At 43.4% G+C, this 17,667-nt stretch overlaps 1 protein-coding gene across 7 annotated transcripts in view; it reads right to left on the bottom strand.

Moving 5' to 3' along the window:
• Positions 1–9,148, bottom strand: part of myo18ab (myosin XVIIIA b) — a 126,362-nt gene extending 117,214 nt beyond the window's left edge. For 5 of the 7 annotated variants that reach the window (XM_080289092.1, XM_080289094.1, XM_080289093.1 and 2 more), the window contains exons 1-2: positions 9,010–9,148; positions 5,339–6,413 (exon numbers count right to left, since the gene is read on the bottom strand). In XM_080289092.1, coding sequence (XP_080145218.1) covers positions 5,339–6,328 — 990 coding nt within the window. In that variant the 5' untranslated portion in view covers positions 6,329–6,413; positions 9,010–9,148. The remainder of the gene's footprint in view (positions 1–5,338; positions 6,414–9,009) is intronic. The other 2 variants (XM_080289095.1, XM_080289088.1) reach the window with 1 other exon arrangement.
• Between the last annotated feature and the right edge of the window lie 8,519 nt (positions 9,149–17,667).

Below are 17,667 nucleotides of genomic sequence, written 5' to 3'. Positions count from 1 at the left end.
ACAATGGTCAGGTATGCCTTAGGAGTGACAGATAAGTCCCTTTTCCACTAGTACCTACTCAGATCGACTTGCAACGGTTTTAAAGGTTTTCCATTAGGCATAGTACCTGGTACTGAAATACTACTTGCTCGGCCATGGTTCCAAAGTGAAAAAATTAAAACCACCATTTTTGAAACCCAGCAACGATAGAAAAGCTTCAAAAAAAAAAAAAAAAACCAACACAGTGGCCCGTGACTCTGACGAAAAGCCACAGACCAAGCAGCAGATATATCCACACCCCGACGTCCACCTTTGTTGTAGCGTTCGTATCTAACGCTAATCAGGTCACAAGATGCTCAGCCACATTGCTATAGCGATGACCACACACATTATAAAATAATCATAAAATAAATAAATTACCTTAACGCTTTGCATTGTATTTGATGCACAAGCAAAATGTGACTAGGTGGAGAGACACTGTTCAGTTCTCACACAGAAGACCCCACCCCCTCCTGGTGACCAGGTGATGACTCTGTCCCCGGACAGCGTGAGGAGATCCCTCAGCAGGATCAATGCACGTAAAGCTCCGGGTCCTGACAACATTCCTGGTCGTGTACTGAGAGACTGTGCAGTGGAACTCACTGATGTCTTCACAGACATCTTCAACATATCACTCATCCAGGCTGTCGTCCCCACATGTTTTAAAGCCACCACAATCATTCCGGTTCCAAAAAAGTCATCTCCCTCCTGCTTTAATGACTACCGTCCTGTTGCACTTACTCCCATCCTGATGAAGTGCTTCGAACGACTAGTCATGCAACACATCAAGACTGTCCTGCCCCCCTCCCTGGATCCCTTCCAGTTTGCGTATCGGCCCAACCGCTCAACCGATGATGCCATCTCCACTGCACTCCACTCGGCACTCACACACCTGGACAAAAATGACTCATATGTTCGAATGCTGTTCATAGATTTCAGTTCAGCATTCAACACCATAATCCCCCAACAGCTCACTCAAAAACTGGTCCAGCTGGGGCTCAACACCTCACTGTGCAACTGGCTGTTGGATTTCCTCACCGGAAGACCTCAAGCAGTACGGGTCGGCAGTAATACATCCAGCACCATCATTTTAAACACGGGGGCCCCGCAGGGATGTGTGCTGAGCCCCCTCCTCTTCACTCTGCTGACCCATGACTGCACTCCATCATACAGCTCCAACCTCTTCATCAAGTTTGCGGACGACACAACGGTGGTGGGTCTCATTAGCAACAGGGATGAGACCGACTACAGAAGTGAGGTGAGACGCCTGGCCACGTGGTGTGCTGACAACAATCTCTCTCTGAATGTGGAGAAGACGAAGGAGATTGTCGTGGACTTCAGGAGAATGCACACCCAACATGCTCCTCTGACCATTGACGGAGCGTCTGTGGAGAGAGTGAGCAGCACCAAGTTCTTGGGTGTGCACATCACAGAGGATCTCTCCTGGACGTACAACACCACAGCACTGGCCAAGAAATCACAGCAGCGTCTCTTCTTTCTCCGCAAACTAAGAAGAGCAGGAGCACCAGCCCCCATCATGTACACTTTCTACAGAGGCACCATCGAGAGCATCCTGTCGAGCTGCATCACTGTGTGGTTTGGAGCCTGCAATGCGTCCTGTCATAGAACCCTCCAACGCATAGTGAGAGCTGCAGAGAGGATCATTGGTGTCGCTCTCCCCTCCCTCCAGGACATTTACAGCACCCGTCTCACTAAAAAATCCCTTTGCATAGCGGCTGATCCCACGCACCCAATGCAAAGCTTCTTCAAGCTGCTGCCATCGGGGAGGAGACTGCGGAGTCTCCGGGCCAGGACCAGCAGACTGAAGGACAGCTCCATCCATCAGGCTGTCAGGAAGCTTAACTCCCTCCCGATTCTGCCCCCTCTCCCCTCTCTCCTCCACGGTCCTACTGAACTCTGTCACACACACACACACACACTCTCTAACTCACTCACTGGCCTGCACCAGTTACCAGTCACTTTGTGGAGCATTGGACTGCCACTACCTCATAAGACTTTGTTGTTACACTATCTCTTACCGTACATTACCAAATCTCCATTTGCACTACTCTGCCTGGTTTGCACTCAATGTCATTTACTCATTATATTGTATATTGTATAGCTTTCTTGTTATATGTAAAAATTGTATTGTATTTATTTATTTAAATTTTACTTTTTAATTATTTTACTTGCATTTTTAATCACTCTTATATTTAAATGTTCATTTGCTATTTTATCTAGGGATTGAGAGTAACGTAGTTTCTATTCTCGTTATGTCCTGTACATGTGGCAGAATTGACAATAAAGCTGACTTTGACTTTGACTTTGACTCTCAAAGAAGGCAAACTTACAAATTCAGCAAGAGACCAATTAATTATTTCGCCCTCTATACAATTAAAACATCACTATCTTAGCGCCTAATGAGCCTTAACATAGAAAGAAAGCCATCAGTAAAGTAGGAAACCCTAATACAGAGACAGCCAGTAAAGACATTTGAAAGCCAGATCCAATCAAAGACAAAATTCAAAAAGATAGGGAGAAAAACAGCGGGAAGTAAACAGACTAAAAGGACATCCCCTTGTTTAGTAGAACGGGAACTAACTCAGTCACTTGTTTCAAGTCTTACTGAATATAACATGACAATAACAATTGACAATCAATCAATATAACAATTTGATAGTCCCTTTTAGATCGAAAAGGATGATAAGGCAGGATATCCTTGACCAGGCGACTGGCAGGTCAAGACACTATGAGTGTGCCAAACTTCTTAGCTGTTACCAGCTGTGGCGGCATGGCTGCCACTGTTTTCATGCTTTGAATGCTTGTGTGTGTAATAGAGTCATCAGGACACAACATGGTAAGAGACAGAAGCTCTGGCTTCTGAGCAGGAAAATGCTGCTCAGAGTATAATTGGATAAGAGGCTTACTTTGTGTCATGTTAGGGGCTTTCCATTATGGCAGCAACTGGAAACCATTAGAGCAGCCCTTCAAAGGGTCAGCCAGGCTGGTCAGTGTTTCTCTCTGTGGACTGGTGTTCCCAGTGCAATGTAAATACATAAGAGCGAAGACACCACTAATGTTTCTTTGATGGTTTTTTAGTAATATCAGTAAATGCTCAAAATGACCAGCAGAAAAGTTCATTTCGAAAAAACAACTGACAGAAGCTTTGACATCAGCTGACCCAGCTACTGTGTCTGGCCTTAGTTTAAACATATGGCTATGATTGTACTATGTGTTGTTTCGTTTCCGAAGATATCCCCGTGCTTTTTTAAGAATATCCTGTCTATGCTGGTCACAGCTAAAACAATAGTGCATCCTGTCTGCCTGCTTCCAAGTCCTGATCAAGTCTTAATGTGTTCATACTTGTGTTGAAGACTCATTGCACCAACACACCTTAGCTTTAAAAATATGTTTAATATATGCAGAAAAGCCAGCAGCTGCTGTTGGAATTGGGAGTGTGACTTGGCAACACTTTATCAAGATTGAATGATGGGCCCTTTGTCAGCTTGCCTTTGTTTAACCCAAGTTGGTGATATCAATTAAAGTGAACAAAGAGACACAGAGAGGCCTGCTGTTTAACATACATAAAAAAACTCAACAAAACGGATCATTCTGTGGTGTGCAGAATGTTTGCGTACTTGACCAAAGATTGTCTATACACTTAAAACAAAGTTCCCTCCGGTGTACACTTCCTGTTTGCTTCATGAAAACTTTAGAAGTTCCCCACATGACACAAGTAAGTCCTTATCCAGTACTCAGAGGAGCATTTTCCTAACAAACAGCCACTGTAGAGAAAGACCTCCTCAGTTAGCCACTGCCTCTGTCTCCTGTTTAGAAAAAGGCAGCATGGGCTGCACAGTCACTCCCTGCATCCCAGAGGAGATGAATTCCATTGTGGGAGTAGGGGATCAGAGTCTCTTTCAGCCTGACTGTGTCACAAGGACTCTTGATCCAAAGCCAAACAAAGTCCTCTGATACTGCCAACTATGCCCTGATCGGGACACTGAGCCCGCTGGAGTAAACTCAGATGCTGTTAAAGCCAGGTATCTATACAAATAGCGCAAACTGAATGTAAGATTTTCAGCTACAAAGTATTACAACTGTTCAAGGATCCAAATATAAAGCAGAATCAAACAAAGGGGGGGATCAGCAAAATATTACCATCTTTACTTGTCTAATCATTGCAATTCTACTCAGCGGGTTATTGAAAATGTTGTTTTGTACATTATGACAGCTAAACATGCAATCATCAATACAAGTTTCATTAACACTGCGTTCAGTTTCCATTAGCATACGAGGTGGATTTTCAAATTAAAAGCTTAACAGAAAATACACAATTATGCCCAGTGAATCACCATTACAACCTACATACTGTTAAACATCTGTGAAGTGTTGACAGTAGTTTAAATTGGTAAATGTGACAGGAAAGAATTAGTAAATGAAAACAGTAATTCTGTCAACGAAAAAGCATTGAGCGGTAAGATATCGAGTCAGTGGTTGTACTGATGAACTCAGTGCTGTGTAAACACACATTATGCTGAGTGTATCAGCACTTCAGATAAAAATGAAGGAAAAGCTGACTTTGCAGAAATGCAAGTCTGTGCCAAGCTGCTGCTGAGGAAGGGCTCTGTAAAGGCTAAAACCTAAAAATACATCAATCATCTAGCTACACCCTCACCACTAAGGTCAGCATTTTCACCTGCCTTTGCCAGATGACAGCAGTCAAAAATGACTGAAAATGTAAGATCAGAAGGTCATCAGAAGGGTTTAGAGGCTGCAGAAGAAACCTCACACAGAAGCAGGAAGAACAAACTAAACAAAAAGGTCCAGAACATTCTTGTTGTAAAAAAATATATATTATTAACTTGGGTGTGGTAAGGGTTAGGTAATTATAATAAAATCAAAAAGGGTTTAGTCAAGAAAAAGAGGCGGAGTAAGAAAATTCTGTTTAGAGCCTTTTAAGTGAGTTTGAAATGAGTGGACAAAAATATAATTTCAAACCATGAAAGGGAAAATAAAAGTCATCTTTGCTATGTTCAATCAGCAGCACAAAACGTATGTTTTAAAGAAAGTTTTAATCTCCAGGCTTCTACTAACAATTAACTTATAAACTAGAAAACAATGAGCAATTGATAAAGAATAATATAAGCACAGGAACACCCAAATTGTACATCTCGGCAATAGAGACAATTACTCTGTACTTTTTACATGTTTGAAAGGTGCATGGCTTTTCAAAATCAAAATATGCAGAACTGACAAAAAGGTTGTATGCCACTGCTGATCACCAACAAAGCAATATATAAGTGGAAGAGGTCCTTACCAGTCTGGCCTCCCTGCGCAGCCCCTCGGTGTTCCTCAGCCAGAAGCGACTCAGCTCACTTAACTCCAGTATTGGCTGCACCTTCAGCCTCACCGTGTCTCCTGACTGACGGATCATCTCCACTATCTCGTCTCGACTCTTATTCTCCACATTTCGTCCATTTATCTCCACCAGCCTATCGCCTGGCACCAGGCCCAGTGCCAGGTCCTTAGTGCCTGCACCAGGCTCTGCAAAGTGAACCACACGTCTGTACACCCCTCCATCAGGGCTGCGGTCCAGCATTGTAGTGCGACGCAAAGAAAATCCAAAGTCACCAGTGTTACGGCGCTGGAGTTCCAGTTCACGGGTTTCAGGTGGACTTGGAGCAACCACAGCTGGCAGCTGGAGTTGTGCAGGGAAGGTTTTATCGACCACTTCGGGAATGCAGATTCTTTTGGGGGCTTCTGCTCCAGGCTGCTGCTTGAGGCTGTGCTTGCGGAGCATGTTGAAAACTTTACTCTCCACCTGTGGGGATGGGGCAGCAGAATTCTGGCCTGAAGGGGTGGATCCCTCTGAAGGGCTCTCCTCTTTGCTTCTCTGGGAAAAGGAGAAGCGTTTCATCATCTGTGTAGAGTTCTGCTTGGCAAGTGAACCAAAGTGAGCAACTCGATCTCGCACTGAGCTGCGTTGTCCATCCTGTCCTCCTCCACCCTCACCCTTCAGATCATCATTGGAGCTGGCAATGCTTAGTTGGTCATCCAGGATCATGCTGCTTCGGTTACTCAAGCCATCTAATTCAATGTCAGTGAGGGGGAGATCACTGGTGCTGGCCACTTTGATGGGAATGGGGTTGGAAATCTCAAGCTTGTTCCTAGATTCCCGCTTCGACTCCCTCTTCAGGTTGAAGAAACCACGGCGCATGCTCATCTCCTCCAGACTGCGCAGCTCTGCTGCAGACATCCTCTCCTTTTTCTCCTTCTTCTCCTTCTCCTTTTTCTTTAGATTAAACATTGTGGCACTAAATTAACTTAGTGTTCCCTTTTCGGCTGAACTGACTTCAGGTCAGGTGTGTTTGCTATGATCCAGCGAGGAAAGGCTAAGAATTAAAAAAAGAGAGAGACAGAGAGAACAATTTCTGTTAAACTGCTAAATATTACAGTAACTGCTCTCCATGCACACCAGTGCGTGTCCATGAGTGTATTTAGTGGTATATGTGACTGTTATATATTGCGATGTTGGTATTTTAAAATATTATACATCACTGATTTGTGCATAAAGTAGGAATATTTGTTGTAAACTAGTTCTGTAATTGTGGCAATTTATGAATTTAAGTGATAATTTCTGAATATATAAGAGACATGAATTGTCCGGTTATCGGATCAGATGGCGATGTTAAACGTTATTTGGTTTGTTGATGACTGCACTGACATTCTGAGTGGACTGTTATGCAGGTGTGACATGCCTAGCACCTAGAAAAATGTGCTTGTGCGAATGGGTGTGAATGGGTGAATGCACAAGTTGTGTAAAGCGCTTTGAGTGCTCAGAAGAGTAGAAAAGCGCTATATAAGAACCAGTCCATTTACCATTTTACCATTTACCTAATAGCCAGAAATCCCTAATTGGCTGAATCTTACTCAATGTGTATATATGCGCAAACGTGTATGAACACTGTTTCTTTGTACCTGACGAAGGTCACACAGACCAAAAGGTTGTAACTGAATAAAAAATTAAGGTAAGCAGGACAGTGTGCGGCTGTAACAGCGATAATGAAAGAATAATGATTCCCTAATGTTTTCACACACCTAGAACAGACAGACAGGCTAAGAAAATTGCCTTTTCTCATTAATGTCACAATTAAATAATATAAACAATAATTATTATCAGTATTATTGAAGTCTTCGGACTGTGGGAGAACATGCAAACTCCACACAGAAAGACTCTGGCCTGTTGGTGGAATTGAAGCCAGGACCTTCTGTGGTTACCAACGTGCAGTTAGAGGGGTTAGGTCAACTGGTAAATCTAAATTGCCCATAGGTGCAAATGGTTGTGTGCCTCTATGTGTTAGCCCTGTAATGGACTGGTGACCTGTCCAGGGTGTACACTGGGATAGGCTCCAGCTCCCCCGTGACCCTGACAAGGATAAACGGAACAGAATGGATGGATGTATTATTATTATTATTGCTAGTGGTGGCATAATCTGACAACAGACATTTATACTGTCTCATAGTTACATTTTTATATCACTTCTCAGCCTCAACAGTTTAGCAGCACTTTCTGTATTGGAATATGTTTTGTAGTCCCACATGTTTTGTCTGCTTTGTTTCATGATTCTGCCTGCTTATTTAATGGATTTTTTACCACTGTATTGTTGCATATAGTTAAAAATGTCCGTAATTACACACATAATTTTACAACTATTAAAATGCACAGACCAGATCTAAAACATTTTTTTTAAGCTGGCATCAAACGTCTAAGCAAACCTGATTGTTTGCATAGAGCATATGTGTAGACAACCTTGCAAAAAAAAACAGACCTACATCCCTGAACACTTCTAGTATTCTTACATTAAAGAAGCCCACTGGAGAAGCTTGACAAGACCATTTTTGTAAGCCTCACAAATAAGGTAAAGTCCTGCCACAAACTGAAAAGTCCAGGCAGGCACATCCACATGGTTCAGCCTGGTTCTTATAAACTGCTGGGTAATACACAGAGATTCTTATTTACAAAAAATAAAAAAAACCTCCTACTATTTTAACTGTGGAATAGGTGAATTATGTCAGTGATTTCTCCTGCTAAGATAAGTCCGGATTTCCAGCAAAAAAGGTCATTCAGCTGTTATAAAAACCTCATCAGGCAAGAGCCTAAACTGTCAGTTATGAAGTAGTCATATGCTCAAAGGTGTAACAGAATAGCACTGAAAACATCACAGCTATTTATATCTATACAGCAAAACTACCGTGGTAACGTGTTGTACAGATTTACATATAATGTTTAGCAACACAGTATCAAATAACCAATTTGCCAGAACAGTAAAGGTTTCCTTAACAGTCCGCTCAGATTATTACCTTCTGTCATCTGTAGCCAAAATAAACGAAGAGCGTCTGCACTAAGAGTAGCGTTAGGTCCTATATGCACTGGTTAAGGAATGCTAAAACGCTAAATGGCTTAAGAGTTTTAAGTTGCCTCCCTTTTATCTACTTGGCTTCTGCGGTTAAATCGACACTAATACTTAACCACTAACGTAAACAAAGCGTATTTGTCAGCCGCACTTCTCATTAAGCGTGAAGTCGGGGACAAAAGCATGACAGAGCTAAAATAAGTATAGCTTCTCAGCTACATTAGCTAGCCGAGCTACTGCTTTGTAAATGAAGGTAATGTTACCTAATAATCAAAATCTCTTGTTTTATGCTATTCCAAATGAGAACGCGCCAAAAACACAAGGTTACATATTTTATGTATTTTTTTTTTCACTTTTCATTTAGCGTCTAGCTAGCTAACTAGCCTAATTGGCTCAGGTCACAGCCTCAGTTCTTTGCCCTCATTTTGGTAAAGCAAATCCTGGAACACTCTGGGATCCTATGAAAATCATTCAGTCAGCCCCACTGACTGCCTGTCCGTCTCAGCACAGCTGCCTTAACACTAAATGTGCCTTCTCAGTAGAAGCACATCTTATTATAGGAACAGATACTCACAGCTTTCCAATACTTCAAACGAAGCCTCGCTAGTCCCTTGTTAATGGGTGTAGCTCGGCTTGTAGGGAACAGAAACAAGCTTTCAGGCTCTGGTTGTGATAGCAGGCTGCTCCCAGTCCAGCTCTGAAGCGTCAATACTGTATCTAAAACGCGGTCAACCTACTCCCCCTTCTGTTCATACAGTGTAACCAGGTGCACTACTGGAAAGACGGTTTTTAATTGTGAGTTGTGTATTTAAACTGTACCACTGTACCACAGTATTTGTGCACAGCAGTCGATTATCTTGTTAATAATTCTACTTGTTCACTATGTACGACTCTGGATAATGTAACTCCAGTGAAAAAGAAAGCCTGGGAGAATAGTTTGCTGCTTTATAAAAAAAAAAAAAGCCCTCCATAAAGCCAGAACATCTTACTATTCATCACTGATGGAAGAAAATAAGAACAACCCCAGGTTTCTCTTCAGCACTGTAGCCAGGCTGACAAAAAGTCAGAGCTCTGTTGAGCCAACCATCCCTTTAACATTAACTAGTAATGACTTCATGAATTTCTTAACAAATAAAATTTTAACCATTAGTGAAAAAAAATACTTGGAATCATTTCACAGATATAACATTATGTACGGCTACTTTCAATACCATTGTTATTTACTTTACTATAACAATGGTATTACTATTGTTTAATTACTGAGTTCACTTCAGTAATTACATCCTCCAAACCATCAACATTTGTGTTATGCAATGTTTCTATCTTAAATATGATCGACCTATCTCTAATAATTAGCTATGTAGCACAGGTCTTTAAGCTGTAATTAAATGAAACCATTAATTAAACCAATACTTAAAAACCCATCCCTAGACCCACCGGTCTTAGCTAATTATAGGCCGATCTCCAACCTTCCTTTTATCTCAAAAATTCTTGAAAGAATAATTGTGTAAAAAAAAAAAAAAGCCGACTAATCATTTGCAGAGGAATGGCTTATTTGAAGAGTTCCAGTCAGATTTCAGAGCTCATCACAGCATCACAGCACAGAAACAGCTTTAGTGAAAGTTACAAATGATCCTCTTTCAGCCTCTGACAGTGGACTCATCTCTGTGCTTATCCTGCTAGACCTTAGTGCAGCGTTCGATACTGCTGACCATAATATTTTATTACAATCATTAGAGCATGCTTGTAGGTATGAAAGATGCTACAGTGCAGTGATTTGAATTATATCTAACTAATACACTCCAATTTGTTCATGTAAAAGAAGAGTGCTCTTCACACAGTAAGGTTAATTATGGACTTCCACAGGGTTCAGTGCTATGGGATCAACTGTGTTTACGTTATATATGCTTCCTTTAGGGAGTATCATTAGAAGCCATAGCATACATGCAGATGACACCCACCACCCATCTATCCATGAAGCCAGATAACACACACCAATTAGTTAAACTGTAGGAATGTCTTAAAGACATAAAGACCTGGGTGACCTCTAATTTTCTGCTTCTAAATTCAGATAAAACTTTATTGTATTTGACCCTAAAAATCTTAGAAATATGGTATCTACCTTACTCTGGATGGCATAGAATAGAATAAACCTTTAATTGTCCCACAAGGAAAAATTTGGTAACACAAGGGGAAATTTGGTAATTCTCTTGGCCTTGGTAAAACTGATGAATATTGGAGTCATTTTCAGCCAAGAGCGGAGGCCACCTCTGGGGACAAGTGGGACGACTATTCTATCTCTGGTTGTGAGGTCACCACTGAGGCTGTTAAACAACTCCTTGGTGGCAGGGCCCCTGGGGTGGATGACGTTTGAGTTCCTGAAGGTTTTGGATGTTGTAGGGCTGTCTTGGTTGACACACCTCTACAATGTTGCATGGAGATCAGGGGCCGTACCTCTGGATTGGCAGACCGGGGTGGTGGTTTCTATCTTTCAGAAGGGGGACTGCCCTTTGTCACCGATTCTGTTCATAATTTTTATGGGCTGTCATGGCTGTGTGCAGGCAGGCAGGGAGGAAGGACCCAAAATGCGGGATTCGGTGAGGCAAAGTTGAACTCAAAGTAAACAGCTTTATTTGCAGGTTGCAGATTGAACAGAGGACTAACTATACTGGGAAAATATAAACTGACAGGCAGATAAACAGGGACCGAAACACAGAGCGTAGACTGAGGGCGAGTAGACATTAACGACGCGACAGAGAACAAAGGAAACACAGTGCTTATTTTATTGTAGAAACATAATTTAAAGTTTTTATGGAGCACAAGGCTTTGGATTTTTATTGACTTAATCTGTGTTTTGGTATCTTTTATGTTTTTTTTCACAAGATTAGCTTTAGTTTTATGAAGAATTATATTTTTTCAGTGGAATTTTGCATCCATAATGTACCGACATCACCCACTGTAAATTTTGTACCTGGAAAATAATCAGAAAAAAATTGTTTCAATGTGTTTAATACCCAAACCTGTCATGGTCCCTGGGTCTCCCTGGCTGGTTCACACAGGAGCCACATGTTTTGTTATTGTTTTGTCTCTCTCGCTCTTTCTTTCCTGCCTCTTTTCCGCCTGGGGGGAATTTGTTATGGGTTCCTGCCTTGGGCCCACGCACCTGCAATCAATGACTCACCTGCTGCTCATTAGCCTGTCTCTCTGGGCCACTACTTAAGGCGGTGGCTTGGTGCTTCTTGCTACTGAATCATTGTGCAACCTGTGTTAGTGTAACTGGCTTATCCAGCTCTTGCGTTTCATGTGATTTCCTAGCGTTGTACTAATTGTCTGTTTCCTGCACATAGATTCCTTGGACCTGTGTGGTGTGGAGTGACTGAAAAGGACCCTAGCATGTTTGCAGCGTTTGAGTCTGGTGTGGCCTTCCTTCCTCCCCGTGGATCCCTGGAAGCCTTAGCCCCTCACATTGTATATATCACCCGGTCTTTGTAAATAAACTTTTGTGAGCTGTATTCAACTCTCAGAGTCCGTTCAATCTCTATGACAAAACCTTTTCATCTACATGCATAATAAATACATCAAAACAAACCTCTTTCATCTAGTGTTAGATGTAATAGGATTTACAGTTCTGTCATGAATGCCAGAAAAGCACAGCCTAAAGAATCGGTATAAAACATAAGCATTGATATCATTACAGCTGAATATCAGAACCACAAGCTGTCTTAACACTGTGACAACACCCATATAATACACAATTTAAATGTGATACTTTAGCATTTTGTACATGAAAAGTTTTTGTCCCTCATGGTGAAAGAAGTTTTTCAGTGTGAGATAGTTTTCTCTTGGTAAGCTTTTGGTAAAGAGTGAAATCCTTATCTCTATATTACCTACACCCTCCTTTTTCTCTGTGTTCCTCCCTGATGATGTTTGGGTTTTTTTAAACATCTCATATCCTTATCGTACTTCTAGTCACCACAGCAAGCCATCCAACCCACATGGTCACATCATCCTTTCTCTTTCAAAGTCTTAAACTCATCATGGCTGATCCTGTGGAGGTATATGGGGGTCAGTGTGTCCTGTTTAACAGGACCATTAAAGGAACAGCTTTAAACCAGTTTAGCACGGCTGTTGTTAATCTTATTAATATCACTGTCACAGCCTTACAACCAGTACTACATTGAATGTTTTGATGACTGACAGCATTACAAGAAGTGTGAAAACTTTCAAAATAAAAGTTCTTCAAAACAAAAGCTGACTATCAGTGGTTGTCAATAATGCTGGATTTTATGGACTTTCAAATGACCTTTTAACATTAGTGTTTTTGCAGCCTGTTTCACAAACAGAGACTTGGTGATAGAAAAACATGTCTTCAGCATATAACCCATTTACATGGGCTTGTTAAAGATTCTAGCTTATGGCTTTTGTGAACTCTTCTGTGTCTAAACAGAAGCTTAAAAGTAACAAAGCTGGTTGGTCTCTAAAATGTGAGAGTAACATATAATTCAGCAGGATGCCTGTCAATTTTTGGCCTGTTAAAGTAAAATTCCAGTCATGCTAAAAGACCCTTCAACACCAGTTTATTGCTGTATTTTATCTGGCTTTTCTCCAGCTACCTAGAATATGCCAACTGCCCTCAAATACGACCCATAGGAAAGTTTCCAAAATGAGCCTGGGAGGAGACAACAGCCTGATAATTTTACATGGTGTATAAACTGAGGTGGCTGGTGGTACCCTGGTTACCCTATTCGGCTTCACAGCCGTTGGTATTTCCCCCCCCCAGACAGAACCATTCCTGCACAGGACCAGCACTTCGAGACGCTTGAGTTTATTGACACCTGTGACAGAGCGGCTTTTTGCAACTGGATTTACAATGAGGAAGACCAAGACACAAGATGGTGGAAACAACTGGCATTTATTTGCCCATATAGCTCTACAGCTGTGACAATGACTCGCACAACAAGCTTCCTCACAGCACAACAATCACTCTGTCTAATGACAACTGGCAGCCTTAAATACTTTCTGCTGTTAGGGGCTAAACCTGTCACGGCTGGGGCAGCAGTCTTGTGGTGTGTGGGATAAAGGACTCGAATGCAGGCATTTACTGAGATGCGAGGGAGATTTATTATAAATGACAGAACACAAAGTAGGGATGGCAAAAACACAGCTAAGGATAATCTAATCTAATCTCTGGGAAAACTCAACTATAGAACGGCCTGAACACTAAGGGAGGACAGCAGGGAGAGCACACAGTGGATTCACAGAGAGGTTCACAAACAGTCTTCAGGAGACGAACACAGACGGACCAGTAACGAGCACACCAATTCACACAACATAAATACACACAGAGGGACACTGGGGAATCACACACAGGTGGGAGACACAGCTGGACCTGACGAGACAGAGGAAACACTAACACCAGGGACCAACAGAGAGAGCAGCAACCCAGAACCCCAGAACCAGAAAATCCCAAAACTAGAACATGAGTCCACAAATAATAATAATAATAATAATAATAATAATAATAATAATAATAATAATAATAATAATAATAATAATACACCATCTGTGATGTCCTTTTGTATCGCTGCCTGGTTTGGTAACCTGACAGTAAGAATAAGAATCGGTTGGGACTTATAGTAAAAACTGCTAGCAAAATTTCAGGGCGCTGGCAAGATGGACTTTTGTCCATCTACAATAAAAATGTGCTTAGAAAGGCTCATTCTATTATTAACTGTTTGAACCATCCACTTCACAGTGAGTTTGAGTTGCTGCCTTCCGACGAAGACTAAAACACTCCAGGTTTCTTTTATCCTTACTCCATCTTGTCTCCTACATGGCAATAACTGTCCTTGGACTTTCTATCACTATTAATTGTCATTATTATTTTATATTATTGTTCTGTTTATTTTTATCCTGCTGCTAAACTAATTTCCCCTTGTGGGACAATAAAGAATAAAGAATTCAAATCCTAACCTTCCACCATATTCTATAGTATAGCATTTCATCCATCCATCCATTCGCTTCCGCTTATCCTTTTCAGGGTCGCGGGGGGCGCTGGAGCCTATCCCAGCTGTCATAGGGCGAGAGGCAGGGTACACCCTGGACAGGTCGCCAGTCTGTTGCAGGGCCAACACACAGGGACAGACAACCATTCATACTCACATTCACTCGCACATTCACACCTAGTGGCAATTTGGATTATCCAATTAACCTATCCCCACAAGTAGTATAGCATTTTTATTACATAAATATATACATACATTTTAACATTTTAATATTTTTGAAATATTTCACACTTTATCCGTACACAGTACCATTATTATAAAAACACCAAAAACTAGTCAACTTGGTGTTTTGCCGGGGTTGTGGGCGGGTGGGTGCATGGGGGCCCATCCCAGGCGCAGGGTGCTGCCGGTGCATCGAGCCACCTGGGGGGCTCTTCAACTGGTGGGGGAGATTGTCACACCTTGCAGGAGCTTTCCTCTCCTCAGGAACTCTCTGCAGGAGGGGGAGATACAGGAGAGGTGGAGGAAGATCTCAGCCTGGGCGTCTATTGTCTTATGTAGTCTGGAAGATGAGTGGATGGTGGGGTGGGTGCAGTTTTCTCTGTGGTGGGGTTGGGTGGACTGTCCCGGGCTCTGTGGGGCCGGGGGGCGCTGCTGCACTGGGCCCCGGTCTGGATGGGCCTGGGCCCCCTTTCCCTGGCGGGTCGCGGAGTATGGGAGTGCCTACTGGGGTCAGCGGGGGAGCTGGCCCCAGGGAGGGGTCACCTGCCCCTCCCTTCCTTCCCTCCCCATCTCCAGCTGCCTCCCTCTTCCCGCTCCACCACAACCACCCACACATGCAGGGCCTTGGAGTAGGGGTATGTCACCAGGGTGCAGAGGAGGCTACCCCCCCCGTCCCCCCCGTCCCCTTCTGGTTGCCTCTGCCTCAATTTTATCCCACAACTTAGACATTCACATTACTCACACTCTCATTACACATACATATAGGATCTTGGGGGTGGGCACGATACACGGAATCCAAAGTACCATCAGGGTGTACACCCCACCCCTGGCGTCGTTGCCCACCTCTCAAGGTTAAATACACGTAGACATTGAGGGCCAGCAGGAGGGACCATGCGCTTACCTGCTGCTCTCTGGCAGGTAGCTCCATGCCCTCCTGGGTTTTAATTGCACCTTAGAACACACATGCATCAACACTACAATGAGCGGGTGGAGGGAGGTTTGGAGTCTTCTCTCACCCCCGTTCTCTGCGGCCTGCTGGAGCGGGGGGGCTAGGAGGAGGAGTTGGCCCTCTGACTGCGGTCTGGAGTGTGGGGCCTTCCTGCTGCTGCGGAGTCGGGGCGGTCTGCCTCTCCCCACCGCAGGGAAAAAGGTAACACCACCTGGGTCTGGGTGCAGTTCCCCCCTCCAGGGGCAAGGGTACCTAGACCCGGTTCGTAGAGTACGCTTGGGGAGTGTGATCGTGTGTACAGCGTCTCTTTATGTCTGTCTCCACGTTGGTTGAGTGTGGAGTAAGTGCATATGAGAGCATGAGGGTGGGAATGGATGTTTGTGTCTGTGTGTGCCTGTATGTCTGTGTCTATATGTCAGGTTGGGTGTCAGACGCCACCTCTCTGGAGACATCTCAGGCCCTCCAAGGTTTGGAGGCCTATCTCCACCCACCACCACTTCCCCTGCCAGTGGCGGACTCCCTCAGGTGTCAGTGCGTTGGTGGTTCTTTGTGTCTGGGGATGGGCGTCCGGGTACACACCGGCTCACTCCTTGGCGGCCACTTATCGGGGCCTGGAGCCTGGGGCTCGCTCGGGCCACTTCGGAGGTGGGGTGCCTCCGAAGTGGCCTCTCGGCCTGGGGCTTGGTCACTCAGGCACAGCTGGCTGCTGGCGGAGCTCACGGGCGCGTCACTGCAACTCCCCCTGGCTTCTGCTCCGTGGCTGCTGAGTGAGCCCTCATCTGGGACTCTCCTCAGCTCTTTCTGGGACAGTGGCGCGGCTGCCCCTCTGTTGGTCTTCCTTGGTCTCTTGTGTTCTGGGGGCCTCTGGATGTCTGGAGTTTTGATCTCCTCCATACCTGCTTCATGCCCTGGAGGACGGGGCTGTGGCCCCCCCACACTCCCTAGCAGATCGTTACATGGAGAAACCTTTGGAATACAAGCATGCTGATCCACACAGGTATGCACACAGGTGTACACACGGGTATTCACAGACACGGACTACAGCTTTCTTGGCTGCTGCCTCAAAGCACATTGTGCGCTGTCTATCTTGCGTGCTGCACAATATCGTTTATTATTTAGTATCTACTGATATCTACTGCTAGCTAGTTTATTGTGATGGTGCCGTTTTTTTTTATTATGTTGCTCTTTGTTGTTTGCTTTCTCTTCTGTTTTTTTTCTCCATACAGGTGACCCAGGTGTTTCTTTTTTGTTTTGATTTTTCTTTCTTCCCCCCCTTCTCACCGTCTCTTCTCCCCTTTGGTTTTCTTTCTCTCCCTCTCTTTCTTTCATTCTTTCTCCCTGTCCTATCCCCCAGTCATGTCTGTCCCGTTTGTAGCAACTGAAAATAAAATAAATTCATAATTATAATAAAGGTCAATCAAATGGACCAATATGGCAAGGCCATGATGATCCACTTGGTAAAATAAATCCGCTTGGCATCTTTCTTGGCCTTAAGACAACAATTCTGATGGTAAAGATCCAAACGGGACACAAAAAACAAAAAACAACAAAAAAACACCAAAAACTCAAAGCACAAAGATTCCCCACACTCCCTTAACCCACGGCCTCTCCTGGAACCTTTAACTGGTGTCTGGATCCCTGGGGAAGCGTTTGCCCAAACAGCCTGGAGAGGACACAAGAAAGAAAGGTGGTAATCACATCACATAGTCTTTGCACCACCTTTATTTCTATGTTTTCCAGACACATTTGCCACAGCTCTCTTCAGTCGTTAACCTTATTTGCTCTCAGTAACAACCTTTCCTTTTCACAGACAACCACCACATTTCTTAATGAGGAGCAGCTGTGCAGGACCTGGAACCAAAAGGCTACTTACTGATTTTAAAATACACAATAAATATTCAATAAATAATTAAACATCTGTGCAAATGTTCTTCATGTGCATATCTATAGTCAAGGTGCAATGCTGAATAAAGTGCTAGATAAGGTGCTTTTAATAAAGTGCAATGGTGCTATACACCTTATAATATAAACAATCCTAGTAAGGGAGTCCTCTTCC

This window comes from Astatotilapia calliptera, chromosome 14, assembly GCF_964374335.1.
Source record: "Astatotilapia calliptera chromosome 14, fAstCal68.1, whole genome shotgun sequence".
Taxonomy (NCBI): domain Eukaryota; kingdom Metazoa; phylum Chordata; class Actinopteri; order Cichliformes; family Cichlidae; genus Astatotilapia; species Astatotilapia calliptera.
This window is presented reverse-complemented; position numbering and strand designations above follow the sequence as displayed.